Below are 15,735 nucleotides of genomic sequence, written 5' to 3' on the forward strand. Positions count from 1 at the left end.
TGGACTTAAGAAACATTGGTGCTAGAATGGAGCATTGTGTAAGCCTATAACACAAACAGCATTTATGCATGGGAGACGCTGAAACTGACCATAAAGAGGCTGGATATTTGGCTGTAATTTCACATGCTGTGTTTCACCTTTAGTATTATGACAGCAAAGGCTTTCAGGATGAGGACTAACTGAAGTGTTCGGCAAATGCAACACTATCTCTGGTAACATTGCTGGGGCTGCTGGAGTGTGAACTTCCCGAAATCGAATAAAGAGCAACACAGAGCTGCTAATGTTAGTCTAAACTCTGAAGCATCAAGGACCAGCACCCACACAGTGGGCAAATAGCACACAGGTGGATGTGCTATTGTGAACAAAGTTTTCAGCTTGTGTTAGAGCACATTAACACCGTTTAATCAAGTATGCAAACAGTCAAATGCAAGTAAATGTTTATGCATGTCTATGTTCTGTTGTAATAATTTTCAGGGTCGTAATACACCTGGATAAGCTGTATACCTAGAACAAAAGATAAATGTAAAAATGAGTGGTGTCCTATATCTCATTCCAAGAACCACATCAGTCCCGTCTTTGTAACACTACACTGCCCACCTGTTAGGCATAGAATTGGTTTTAAACTTTTACTAATTACTTTTAAAGCTTGACATGGCCTTGCACCTCCATACATTATAAATTTACTCACACCCTATGAGCCTTGTTGCTGCCTGCTCTCCACAGGTAGCAACCTCCTAACTGCCCCCTCCTTACAGAAGGAGACCAGGTGTTTAACATAATAAATTAAATTTCCACACCCTCTGAATAGTTTTGAAAGACTGATGAAAAAATGAATGCTGAGTAATTAAAGCAGCTGTGCGGAACTTTTTACCATTTATAAAACTGCCCCTAGTTCGTATCACCCCCCACCCCCCCCATAAGATCCGCATATTTATTTGAATCCAACAGTGACAAAAAAGCCTTTCTCTATATGGCTATTTAGCGTAGCCTCGGTTGGGTCGGACACAGCGGAAGTCAGCAAACCAGAATACGGCACCCAGAGGCGGAGGTGATTCTGCACGCCTGCAGCGGCCCGCAGCCATTAAACCACAGAAGAAGAAGGAGCCATGTTTACAGAGAATGTTCTTTGAGTAAGCAGTACGCAACGGGCATTGCTGAACACATAAAATTTTTACCAGATGTATCTATAACTTGGACTTGGTTGTACTTTCGATGTCATGGCGGATAACGAAGGAGCACCATCTAAAAGAAAAAGAACAGAAGAACAGAAGAAGGCTAAATGGGACAGTGATAGGGCTCGAGCCCAAACGCGTGTAAACTTCGGTCGGGCATTCACCAAGTGGAGACAGCTGAGAGATTTGAAAGGTTTTAAAACTGATCCCGAGTTGGCCCTTTTCCTAATCGACAGGTATGTAATTTTTGTTTTTATTTAGAGAATACACCGCAACTTGTTAGACGTTGTTTCACTTCAATATATGACAACATGGAAGTTAAGCAAGCTAAATGTAACGTCAGTTGTGAACCACTTTTGTGTAGTAACGTTACAACAAACGCCACAAAATTATCTGTGACTGTGAGCATGAACACAAATATACAGCAGGCAGTTGTCCTCAGTTTATAAGAAATTCAGACACTACACCAGAACATTTATGATTTTCCTCTTGCTCTCCAGAACGAATGCATGCAGTAATTGCCGGTTGCAGCTGAGATTTTACAAATGAAGCCGGATGCCGGCTGCAGTCGGAATTTTACGACACCAGGCTGTGGATGTCATACTGCTTCGACCAAAGGGGGCGCTATAATCAACGAAAACGCACAGCTGTTTTAAGTATAGTGAAACATCCTTTCTAGGACATGTCTAAGTTTTGTTTCTGAATTTGAGTGTTTTTTTTTTACTATATATTTTTTATGTATGTATAGTATTTTTTTTCATTAGGTATGTTCATGTTAAAATGGGATAGTGTCACAATTTCCCCACAGGGATCAGTTATGTATTCTGATTCTGATTATTAGCATATACATGTCATTTCCTTTTCCTGCCTGCTTTCTTGCTTAGACTTCTAGACTGCAACGGACATAAGTCATGTGGCTATATTGCAATTTCCTGATGAATTTTAGTAATATATGCACATTTGTGTCATGTGTTTTAAAATATGGAATAAAACCAATCATCAATAGTTTGGTTTTTAATTTATTTCCTGGCAATGTCATCTTTTTGTTTCTCACTTTTCATTCTAGACTTTTCCCTGGAAAGGCACAGTATTATTTATATACGAAAGATCCTCTGAATGCTTTTGTTTCCCTACAATTGCAGGGAAGTTACGATGGCGCCTTGTTGCTGAAAAACACTCCCGGGATGTGTGATCTTTGTCCAATACACAACACAGCGCCGAGTTAGACTTAAATGGCATTGCTTGACAGAATAAAGAGAAAAGAGACAAATGCTCGTGTCAGTTTTTACAACCCACATGTGAATAAACAGTGCAAGTTTAGCTTATGCTTCTTGCGCTGCTGTGTCACAGGGATCCTTGTCAAAAACCAAAGCTGAATGTAAAACACAGCAAATGTTGTGAATACTACGTTTGGAAGACATATGAAAATGCACATTTCATTTTGTTTCTCCTTCCTCATGTTTCTTATCGCTGCCTGCCCTCCTTCTCTCCCTCCATCTCTGTATCACTCGCCTTCTGTTTCCTCAGTTCTGTTATCTATTTTGCGACTTTCCTCGGGCCATTTCTTTATCCACACCCCCCACTCCCACCCTCTGCTTCCCTCTCTCTCTGTCTCTCTCTCTCAGTCTCTTGTTGACCTAGCAGCAGTTTCATTTCCGCTTGTTCATCCGTCTGTCTGCCATCTTTTTTGGGGGGAACTAATCTCTTTTCCAATCTCTCTCTCATATATGCTTGCTGAAGCTCCATGCATGACAGTTAATGAAGGAACGGCATGGGCAAACACAGGACGGCAGATAGTGATGGACCAGAGTAAATATATGCATTCGTACAAATAAGCACTGACACATGAGCTCGACTAAAGACTGTGTACTGACTGGGCTGACGTTAGAGCTTAGTCTTGTTAGTCAATTAGGCAACAAATTAGAGTCTTACTTGAATGACGCATTATTATTCAGCTGGAGGTTTATACATGATTAGTTACTCACACAAAAGTTATTCATAAAAAGTCACTCGCAGCCCTAAGCTCTTCTCCATCATTACAATAAACGCTCACACACTTATCATCCCCTCCTAACTCACATCCTCTTTTAGCTGCAGCATTTATTATTCGCAATGTTGGTCACACACCATTCTGAGAAAACATCCACTGTGGCTCCCTTTCATTCAGCAGCGTAAGGAGGAGAAAATGAAACATGTGCACAATCCTAAATAAGAACGCTGAAGTGATGAGGTTTCCGTGATACGTGTAGTCTTTGCAAGTCTTTTATAAACCAGCCCCAAATGTTTGCAGTGGGACAATTACAGAGGCAGTGCACATGTGCTGTGTAAGTGGATTTGTATTTTGAGCCTCCCATGTACAACAAAAAAAACCCCTCAAATTAATCAGTTCAAGATTAAGTTTCCCACAAGGCCGTGCCAATAATGCTTTAGTGAACTGTGTACACAAAAGTTGTGTAATTGCTGACCGTTTTTCAACCCATCCTATCAGTTTTTCAAATTACTTCCTGCCTTCCAGGCCATAAATTTCAGGATGATCTGAAAATGATCTTGCTGAGGCTTAAAAATAGCTTGAGACAGGAAATCCATCACAAGCCCTTGTTTTTATTCGAATAATTTTCTGTCACAGTTACATTATCATTCACTGCAGCAGTCGTGAGCAAAGACCATTAAAATATGAATCAGTGTGTACATAAAAACATTCCTTTATGATGCAATCAAGGCTATTTTGAGATGTTTTTTTTTCTTTGTAAACACTCCCTACTTCCTGCTGAATTACCCTGCAAATATAGAAATGAATTTGACAAAAAATGATTAGGCAATGAAATGTGTATTGAAATAGATATAGCAAAACAAAGAATGTCAGCAGGCAAAGGAAGCTCTTTTATTGCTTGGAGAGTTGCCCCACCTGGCATCAGATTAGAAAGCTACATTCATAAAGACTGTTGTTGTCTGTTCTTTCTAGTAATGTTGGTAACATAGACTTGCTGACTCTAATTTAACTCTTATTTTTTTCTTTTATTTTCTCGATTTATCCCAGAGTTCCCCTTAGTGGACCAATAAACCATTATCTTATCTTATCTCATCTTATCACAAATGGCCATCTGGGGGTAGTGGAAACATACTTTAAAAACAACTGACATATTAAGATGTTATAAAGTTGCTTTGGCATACGTATTAGCAAATAGTTGCGTAATTACACATCTAGAACAAATGGTTTCACATTATTCATATGTGGTCATGTTTTAAAGTTTATATGAGGGATATATCTTGCTAATGAGGGGTCCACTTTGTTCACTAGCTAGTCATTAACTGAGGTTTTTTTTTTTTCTCGTTAAAGACAGCTGCCTGCGAGGCATCGGTAGCTTAGTGGATAGTGCCAGCACCCCATGTATAGAGGTGATGCCTCGCTGCAGTGGTCGCAAGTTCGACTCAGCTTGCAATCCTTTGCTGCATGTCATCCCCCCACTCTGTCTGTCCTCTGTCCTTTCACACTGTCCGAACGAGTTGGGAGAAAGAACCAAAACAAAACATGCATTGCAGGCCATCAAACCAAAACAATCAGCTCAAAGATGCTAAAACACTGCTGGCTGATAATTATCACTAGGTGTGACCCCTTTCACATGCAAGTTGTCATGTCATCAATTAATAAAATAACAATATTTATTATAGTAGGGCTGCCCGCTGAAAGTTGGAGATCTAAATCATAAGTCAAAGACCACTAAGTTGACCCAGATTCCTTCAAGTTGAGCAGTCATTTCTGGGGGCGTTTCAGTCCTCAGATTTGGCTGCAGCCTGAGCGCTCCTCTCTTTAATGCTACTCTTCAGTACAGGCAGCTGCAGACACAGAGGCAGCTGCCTGGACGGGTTGAGACTTTGCCCAGTCAAGCAGATATATCTGCCTTCTGCTTAGAAGTGATGAATTTACAGCTCACAGCAGCTTCATACAATACAGTCTCTGGCTTTTGGTTGATATCTAGCATCTGAAAAATTGTTGTTGCACTTTGCTGTTCTGTCCTTAGAGTAGGTAGTGTTTTTACTATATGACATGAATGTCACTGTCACACCAAATGTCCTACTGAACCCCGTTCAAACTTTTAAACTCTATATGGAAAATATAGTCGAATATTCATGTTGAACAATCAATTCTGATTTGACATAAATTGGAGTTGAGAGACCATTTTTTGATCTCTACTGAACTCCAGCCATGATACATTAATACACAACCTTCTTCCTACCCCTCTTGCTCGGTTCACACCTATCTTTGCACTTCATTTTGATCTCAACTACTGTACACACCCATAAATGCACAGTTGCTATTGTGTTGACAAAATCTGTCACAGACAAACAGACAGAAAGACACACAAACATATATACACCTGTTAAAATACTCAAAACTGCCTCTGTGGTAGTTCCCACTGCAATGTTACCAAGAATATTTCCCCCTGGTGAAACACACACAGACTAACTTGGTAAGAACAATACCAGCCGACAGGGATTGTTGAAGTTGGTAATTAAATTAAATGTTCAATATATTTATAATCTGATGTGTTAAATGATTGAATGATATTTCAAATTTTAAATACATTCAAATCAAATTTGTTTGTTTGTTCAGGGCCATGAATTGTGACAATGTCTTTCAAACAAACTCAAGTTGTCTGGGCTTACAGTTAACATATGTTACTGAGCTGCGGACAAAGTGTCAGTGGAGGAAGACCATGAGCACAGAGAGGTGCATTAAAAAGCAATGCATGTGGAGTTAGAACAGAGGAGGAGGAGATGAGTAATCTTACCGTCGTCTCCTGATCCTGAGCCCGCATCTGCGGAGGAGAACAAACAGTTATTAACCAGAGGCTCACACAGCCACAGACATTAGCTGAATAAGTGTGTGTGTCTGCATATGTAAGTGCGTGTCTGGGCTAACGCAAGTATGTGCTTGTGAGTGTATATGTGTGAAGACTGAGACACTTTGTGCACTTGTGGGTGCATTTGAGCGGGATGAGATTACTCTAAAGATGGTGTGGAAAAGTGACACTGTGAGTCAGATTTCAGAGCAGGGTGCCCTGAGGCTTCAAGCATCTTCTCCATTCTACAACAGTACAGTGATGATAACACCTCCGACTGTGGACCTTTTGGCTGTAGGACTGTGGGAAGACACTCATGACGTCTCCAGTTGCCAATGTGTTCGTGTGTCAGCGACTTCTTCTCCATGGCTCTCACACTGAATCTGTGTAAAGCTCCCTCAAACACATTGAGCTCACTGGACTGTTTAACAATATGGCTGTGAAAGGGATACTGATGAGCACTTCGAAGAACAGGCACTGTGTAACTTGAGCTGCAGCATAAAGCGATCAGCTAAAATGCCCAGGGCCAGAGACCAGACGCAGGGCCTCAGAGGACTAGAGGGGGATAATAGCTCAGCTCCATATGAATACTCATGTGAGAGGGGTTTTTAAGAAGAGGTGCACGCACTAAAACAAATGGAGTCTGACCAGTGAGCTGTCCTGATACTTTAATGACACAAGCTTTGGTTCGATAAAATACATTTCTGACGGGATAAAACCATGTCTCCAATGTGATGATTCTTTGAGGTCAGTGCAGCAGTAGCAGAAGCTACCAGTCAAAATCTGATAAGAATTACTGAGGTGGGACTGCCTCAAAAATGAAAGCAGAAATGTATTATTTTACTGGCAAATTTGAAATTCTAATTTTAGTAGAAATATTTTTTCCTTTTGATGGACAGATTTCTTTTTATTGAATAATTTAGTCTCTTGAATAGTACACATGTGGAAGGAGACGTGGTAATATTAAAAAACACACTTTGAAAGACAGCAATAGATGCCCCCACTCCTTTCCTTCTCAACCCAGAGGGTCCAACCCAAACACATCAGTGTTCTGACTTTAACACAGACTGCATGAGGTTACACCAGGACTGTAAATCTTGTTTATACACAAAGACTACCATCTGAATACATCACATACATAGTAGCTTTAAGTTAAATCATTATTCTAAAACTCATCAGAAAGATACATTACTGTACATTTCTTAAAGCCACAGCCCAATTTTATGAATGAGTCAGTATTTGACACTCTGACTATGCTTCAAAATTGAGTTATGATGCAAATGGTGTTGGGGAACGTGGTGTCTAGATGTCAGTACTAACAAAGCAGCACATTCTCACTCTGACCTTGTCACATATCCCTGCTTGATCATAGACTTTCCACGTTGAAATATGACGTGAAAGGTACCCTGGGTACATTGGTTGTTGTTGTTTGGGACGCCGTTTCAACTTCTGCCTCTTATTCTATCCACTTAAAATACACTTGTGTTGTCACAGGAAATGCACGGTTTGCATACAGTCTCTTTCACAATAAACATACTACATCTGTAAAACTCTGTAAACTGACATTTTTTGCCTTCAACAACAAACGTACTTGGTTATGTTAAGTCAACACTCACATGTGGTTGGGTTTAGGCAATAAAAGCAAGTGGTTGGGTAGAGAAAACAATAACAGGGTTTGGCTTTACAATCGTATGGGACGCGAACACCAGCCGCCCGGGGGAAAGTCAGTAATTGTTGGACCCACCCACCCTACTTGGACTTGTCACCCCTTAACTTTTGTTGTTGTCCTGCTGCATTTCCCCAATGCCATCAGGCACCACTACACACTGATGGCGCCCAGTGGCAAAAAATGCAGCTGCTAATGGCCACTTGAAGCTGGTACAAAAAAAAGGTTATGGTCTCTATGGCTAATTTAAACATCAATGGCAACTGCAATGGGGGTGAAATTTTCTATAGCTCACTGTAACTTACATTTTTTACATGCATATTTGAAGGTATGGTCACTTTGAGTGACAGGTGGATGGCATTCGTTAACAAGTCACTACCACAGCGACAACATTGGTTAGGTAATAAAACCATGGCATTACCAGTTTCACAGAGTAGCCATAGCTCTCAGTATTTTAGTGTGTGTTCAGTTCATGAAAGTTAACTGTAACATTTTGGTTGCCTAAAAAACTCTGGTTTGTTGTAAGAGGACACCCCTCCCCCCTTATTCTTCATCATGGTCCTGGACCATGCACTCAGGCAGGGCATTGGTGGATGAGAGCAGGAACTCTGCATCACCTTAACACCAAGAACGCTCAGACGACTTACTGCAGTAGTCTTAACAGACCCGGACTAAGCAGAGCAAGCACACAAGCTTTTGACTAGAGTGGAGATAGAGTGTGCCAAGGTTGGTCTTAGGTTAAATGTCAAGAAAACCAAGGTCATTACCAACAACATGCTCCTGCGCCCTCCACCTCTAAAGACATCAAGGAGGTACCGCTCTGAAAAAGGTCAGTGACTTTAAATACCCTGGCTCATGGATGAACTCGACAGAGCAGGACATTGAAGTGAGGAAGGCTCTAGCGTGAAAGGCTCTGAACGGCATGGTCAGTGTGTGGAGGTCCAACATCTCCAGACATACTAAGCTCAGCTTCTTTTCTTTTACCATAGAGTCCATTCTCCAGTACAAATGTATACTGGACCCTGAAACCCACCCTGCAAGTCCCTGAATGGGTGCTTCACCAGAATGCTGCGTGCAGTACTGAACAGAAACCAGGGTGTGCAACATCACCATCAGGAATCTATATGGAGAGCTACCTAGGGTGAGCAAGAAAATAGCATTCAGGAGAATGAGACTGGCCAGTCACTGCCAGTAAACTAGTGCTGTAGGAGCCAATGCATGGACATCATTCACAACGACGTTCCACCTCAATATACGTGGATGTCCTAAAGAGAGATGTAAGAGCAGAAAGCACTGGGGATGACTGGAGACGCCGATGGAGGGCTTGTCTGAGGACGACCGAATGAATGATTAGTTGTACTGAAAGACCCTCTAAGGAGTCAGATGTTCATTTTCCCTGTAAGCGTATTTAGTTTTAATCCTTTTAAGCCTTTTTTCCTGGCAAAAATCAGCATAAGCATAACCGCAGTTAAGTAGAGACTGTAAATGCACCATGCTAACCAAGCTAGCAGCTAAGAGTTAGGGTTAGCTCCACTCTCTCATCCAAATATGGTTATTTCTAGCTCCACAATTCCAAAATGGCGACCACCAAAAACTTGAGGCTTCAAAACAGGAGATACAGGAGAGTATCACAGTGTAGCTAACTGGACTGAAAAAGGGGGACTGTGATTAAAAATTGGCTCCTGTGAGGTCAGATGAGAGACTCTGCTCATCTGGTTTGGGGTTACTTTATTGGATACAGTGAGAGACTAAGGAGTTGCCCACAAAGATTTTAAATTGATACACTAACTGCAACGAGATGGTTGGCTCACTGTGCAGGGAGTAGAGCCATAGTCAGAGCAGAACTGATAGGGTAAATGTCTTGGTGCACTGAGACAAAATGGGTTGCAAGCATAAGATGCTGGACTAGCATGCTAGCGGTATCATTCTACAAGATGTAAATGATACTTTTTCAAGCACTTTTACTGTCATTGCTCTCTATTCCAGTCCTTGCACTCACTCCTTGCACAGTCACATAAATAATACAGCTACAAAATGGGAAGTGGAGTTTCTATTAAAGAATATGCTCCCATGTTTTACTCCAAGTAGCATCTTACAGGTTATCTAAGCAACAACCCTATTATCTGTAATAAAAAATGTGTTTTTCTGGAAGTACCTACAATTTTCAAAAATTGCAGGTGAGGAGAGCTTAATTTATTGACCAAAGCAAGGAATATAAATATATATCAAATAAACTCAACAATTTAATAGAATAATCTGCCATACATATTTAATATATTTAAAGAAACAACTGAAGTCAGGCCCATAACATCCATAGGCAAAATAAGTGTTTTGTATGTTTCTCTGCAGTATGTACTGCATGTGCATATGACTAGAAATGTATTATTATTTTAATGTTTTACTGTTCTATTTGATTTTCTGCCATATGCTTGGTTTTAATGTCATTTTATTGTGCTTGTGATAATGTTGTATATTATTGTTTTATATGCAATGTAAGTCAACATCATCATCAGTCAGCACAACTTGTGTATTATACAGTATATTTTAATATGGACCCCAGGAGGATGAGTTGTTGCCAAGGGAACAACTGGTCCAAACTAATCCAAGTAAACAACAATAAACCTACTCAGCATGCAGTCATAAAAGGGCCACAATGGACTATCACTACTTGCTGAAAGAGGGGTCAGTTCCTGCTGAAAACTGTCTTCATGGTGAATCCCTTTAACATGTTTCACAGGTGTGTTTCAAATTTTATCAGACTAAACTCTGCATGACAAATGAGGCAAAATCAATTTAAGAGATGAAGCAAATGTATCCCAGCCCTATTCTCCAGTGAAATATTTTTTTTGTGTTATATATTGAATGGCAGAGTAGAAAACTGATCTTTCATTACAGAAACACTGTTTTTCTTACAGGGCTCTGTAAGGCCACCCTGGTGTAACCTCAGGGTACCAAGCCAGAATTACTGCATGTCTAATTCAGTAAACAAAAACCAAAATCAATTGAAAAAGTATTTAAAGGTACCAAGGTTATTTTTAGCACTCTGGAGTGGTGTTTATGTAGGTTGACCATTGTTAAGATTGTGTTGTGCTTGCACTAAAGGATATATTGGCACACATGCACATTTGGGTTATGCATACACATTCCCTCTACCGATTTCAGTTTTTTTTTACTGATGAAAACAATATGAAATTTAAAAACCATCATGGCAAGTGTTTAATTAGGAAGGAAATGCACACAACACGTTTGCTATGATAGACACTACATTTTGTTGAGTGAGACTCAAGGGAAACAGAAACTTGTTTGTTTGTTTGCAAAAAAGAAATAAATAAAAAATCACAGGGCACCTTTAATGTTGGAAAAAAATCTCAATGCACACTCTCTACAAAAACTGCCCTCCTCTGTCTTACCTCCTTTTAAATCTGCAGAATTTCAGTGACCTTGGTACACGTGGGACACTAAATGTGCAGTGTTTCATGAAAAGGCTTAGCTTGGAGGATCAGGCAAAAGTCAGAAGGGGTCCATGGGAGATCAATAAAAACCTTTAGTATCTGTACAAGGGCAGAGGTTTCAGGAGAGAAAGACTGGCATTAGAAAAATAGAACAAAATGGCAAGGGAGATAGGCACAGGCGTACTTTTCTGCCCGCTTGTCTGCCAAATGAAGGGTCACAAAGAGGAGATACCACACAATTTTATTTTGTGAGAGGCACTGAAGAGCGAGTAAGAGAACAGAGGAGGAGTACCAAGAGAGAGAAAAAAAAGTTACCTCCACAGACAATGGATGAATGAAGTGATTTTGTTTTTCTCTAGGTTTTGGAGCGATTGATTAGAAGAGGGAAGAAGCAGATAGAAGGAAAGAGGAAACCTGAGGGAACTGTTATTAACCTTACTGTGCTGCTAACATCAGAGGCATTGCACACACACACACACACACACACACACACACACACACGCACACGCACACACACACACACACACACACTGCTTCTTGCTTGTATGGGCACACTTTCCACCTTCTATTGTTAATGATTGTAAGCTGGACATCAATAGAACACATGGCTGCAGTGGTGTTAACAGACACTCTGCACAGCGGGCAGTTTCATGTATCAAACTGTTTGTGAGTCTGTGTAAAAATGACACTCATATTCTAACGGACTATCTTAGCTGTGAACCCTTGTAAGTGATTTTTCTGTGATACACGACCATACTTCTTCTGTCTTTGTACAAAAACTTCAAATCCCCGGGGTGCATAAATTCATATAGTACTTATATACTCGCAAACACAACCAATGTGATATATTTCCAACAGCAACAAGAGGCAGATTATTTCCTCACATTTTGTGACGCTGAGCTGTGGCATGTACAAATCTAAATCTTCAGTATTTGCAGCTTTAAAGGCTACAGTGACTGTCTGGGGAGATGTAGAGCAAGTTTTTTTGCACCTTTGAAATTATGCTCCATCAAAGCAGAACTTGATAGGAACATTTTCAGCTCAGTAGGAAACATGGGTTTTTAATCCGCTGACCCCAGGGGTTGACGGATCCCGGGATTCTGCAAAAATCTTATATCTTCCTGACCAATTAGCTTTCTAGTTAGAACACAGATCCCAAATTACAATCTTAGAAGTGGTAGACATTCCAGCCATCATTATATTGCACTATAATTTGCTCAAATTGCTGAAGTTTCCTTGCTGATTGCCATTAGAGAATGCTTTCAGCTGCACAGCCCCATCCAGCCCAGTATCTTTAGGATATTGGATGTGCATATTGGAAGCTTCTGCATAATACTATTTGTGTCCAGTGCTAACATGACATTTACATAGCAAGGCAGAAAGCAAGGGTGCGGACAGTGGTGTAGTCTAGTTTATTGTGGTGTGTATACTGTGATCGGCAAGGGGTAGCATGGCCACAATCACCCTAATGTTGGCCCCCAATTGCAAAAACAATCAAGAATAATTGGAGGCCTCTGTGTGGCATTTTTAAAGTTGAGAAGGCTGTAAATCTTTTGTTGCTTACAATCAATTATAGCTGCATATTTGTCTTTTTCAGAAAAAGGAAAACTACAGCCTGTTTGAAGAACAACGAATCACCTAACACATCGATATACAGATATACAACACACTAAAGCAGGATTGTTGTGGAACTTAAAATGTTAACTGTGCCAGTATTAGTCTATACACATTAGACGGATCAGACACCAAAGTATATGCGATTCCTTAACTCTAATATTGAGAGTTCTCAATTAGACGACTATAGGCTACTACAACAGCATAGAAGAATTCTTGAAATTCAGTTATGGCTTTTCAGGAGCTCTATTTGGTCACCTCTACGAAAAATGTCTGGGGGCATCACTGCTTGTTTTGCCCCCAGGGCCAAGGTTAATGTGGACCAGATTCATTTTATTCAGCATTCAAGAAGCAGGACTCTTCACTTGGGTCTTGAGGAACTGCAGTGTTTATTCAAACTTAAACCTACACTGTACATTTACTACTACTCAACAATTTTACCACTGCGTGCTGAGCTCAGTGCGGTGGAGGCAAGGAAAGACATAAGAGTGTCTCTGTATGTTCTGCAGCATTAGTTTAGTTTGCTATCACATCACTCGACCCTTTGGATAAACAAGTTACTGAAATGAAAGTTGTGTCACAAAAGTATGTTGTTATATTGTTGCATATACATGGGTATATGGAAATTCTGGAGCTTTCTAAAGCGGGATTTGTACTTCTGTGTCAAATCGATGCTGTGCCAAGGGCATGGCATAAGCTCCGTGTACTCCTACATTGTAGCCACAGCATAGTCTGACATGCACCACTGCAAAAATGTAACTACACATCACAGCAACGTAGACCTATATTTTTGTTAAGCGAAAACCATTTCCCTCAGTGGATAAAATGCTTCTATTTACTTTAACTTCACAGATTAGAAAGAATAAATTGTAAAGATGATAAAGCCCCCACACAATGGCATTTTAAGTCCTGTGTGGCTACATATTGGTTAAGAAAAAGTCTGCTAGCTGCAAGGCTAATTTATACAACGTGTAAAGCTATAGACTTGAGCTATTAAAATCAGCATGTTGTATTTGTGGGGAAGATGTGTTCTGCAAAAGACAATTGTTCTGTCTGTGTATCTTGCAAATTAGAATAAAGCTTGTTTGTGTACTTGAGTAAGATAATGTCACTAAGCCATGTTTAAAATGTATTTTCGATGTGTTTTGCATTAATCAAACCTTATGGAACTTCACAGAAACCCGACAACACAGACACATCACTGCACAAGTATTAGTGCTCACAATGGCGTTCGTACGCTATGGCAGAGGTTATGCATACAGCCAACATATAAATCCACCTTTTGTGGGTATAAGGCATATACTTACATATCACAAAGACTACACCACTGATGTGCAGGTGGTGGGGTGTGAACAGGTGAGAGACCCGCTAGTAATGCTTGCATTTATATTCCTGAGACTAACTATACCATAGTTCCCATGCTAAGATACTGCAGAGACAATTTTTAAAAACATGTTGCTCCACAGAATTTTGCAGAATCATCTGATGTTCCAGTCTGGTGACAGTTTCCTAAAATGTCCTTGAGAGAGACCTTGAATCCCCCATGGGGTGCTTCTCTGTAGCTCATCTTCACCTCTGACCTCCCTGGAGGCCAGCAAGCAAAAAGAAAATCTCCCTACAGATCAATAATGTATTAGATTATCATTACTTAAAGTACTTAGAATTCAGATTGAATTTGCAGCTAATTAGCAATGAGGAGACATGGATTTTTGTGTACACAGAGAATTAGTGGTGTATTGATGACTTCTCCTGAACTGCATGTGTGATTATACTGACACCATTACACTGATTCTCATTTAGCTCCAGGTCTACACAAACCCAGAGTGTGCTTCCTAAATCATCATAAACATATGGCTCCTGTCATCTGTTGGCGCTCAGGGACTGCAGAGCGACAAAATGGTGATTTAATATGTCATCAACATTTTAACAATGTGTCAATTAAAACCTCTCCCACCTCCCTATTTAATGACTTCCTTAAAGTTACATGGTTCGAATATGTGAAGTGAGTTGGAAAGTGCTATGTTAGCGCTTACCTTAGCTTAACTCTCTCCTTTGGGGAAAATAGAACGCTTGGTTTGTTTCACTCCGCTAAGCTAATGCTCCTCACTGTGCTGGGCTAGCACTTGATGTGATAGGAAAGTGGTACCATCCTGTGGTAATCAGCTCTCACTGGCTTTGTACCGCTGAGAGCTCTTCCTGTTATCGGCCTCTAAATCAGAACATTCTTATCTGTCGGTGACATGAAGGTAATAAAGACTGGAATGAACTGGAATAAAGGAAGTGTAAATTTGCTTCTTCATCTGACAGATGTGGCATTGAAAAAGTCAATAATGGGCTAAAACACCCCATTTTGTAAGATAGCACAAACCCAAACCTCTGTGATATAACATTTTGCATGATGTCTAAACTTTTCTACAGCAGCCTTTCCAAGAAGCATTTCCTTGGGAACAAAAAAACCCAGAAGCTTTTGGTATCATGTTTGTCTATGCCTCAGTGTCGTCACTTAGCATGGAACTGACACCTCAGCAGGCTTCCTGTTTACTGTTTGGAATGACAGCAGACTCTAACGTCTGGCCGTTTGGCCTCAATAGCATCCAAGAGGGTTAATGAGAGCACATGAAATACAGTGGCAAGTGGCAATACAGTAAACACGAGAAGAGATCTGATAAGACGGGTCACAAGTATGTAAAGGTTTACAATCAAATAGGAAAAGTAAATAACTAGTACTACAGCTGAGGCAGTATATAATTCATTCATTCATCTTCTAACCGCTTCATCCTCTTGAGGGTTGCGGGGGGGCTGGAGCCTATCCCAGCTGACATCGGGCGAGAGGCAGGGTACACCCTGGACAGGTCGCCAGACTATCGCAGGGCTGACACATAGAGACAAACAACCATTCACGCTCACATTCACACCTATGGACAATTTAGAGTTATCAATTAACCTAGTCCCCAATCTGCATGTCTTTGGACTATGGGAGGAAGCCGGAG

At 40.6% G+C, this 15,735-nt stretch overlaps 1 protein-coding gene across 1 annotated transcript in view; it reads right to left on the reverse strand.

Moving 5' to 3' along the window:
* The window catches only part of tmeff2a (transmembrane protein with EGF-like and two follistatin-like domains 2a), a 152,885-nt gene that overhangs the window by 66,554 nt on the left and 70,596 nt on the right, over positions 1 to 15,735 (reverse strand). Inside the window, exon 4 of the mRNA XM_049594828.1 lies at positions 5,963 to 5,989. Coding sequence (XP_049450785.1) covers positions 5,963 to 5,989 — 27 coding nt within the window. The remainder of the gene's footprint in view (positions 1 to 5,962; positions 5,990 to 15,735) is intronic.

The sequence above is a fragment of the Epinephelus fuscoguttatus genome, linkage group LG13 (genome assembly GCF_011397635.1).
Source record: "Epinephelus fuscoguttatus linkage group LG13, E.fuscoguttatus.final_Chr_v1".
Classification (NCBI taxonomy): domain Eukaryota; kingdom Metazoa; phylum Chordata; class Actinopteri; order Perciformes; family Serranidae; genus Epinephelus; species Epinephelus fuscoguttatus.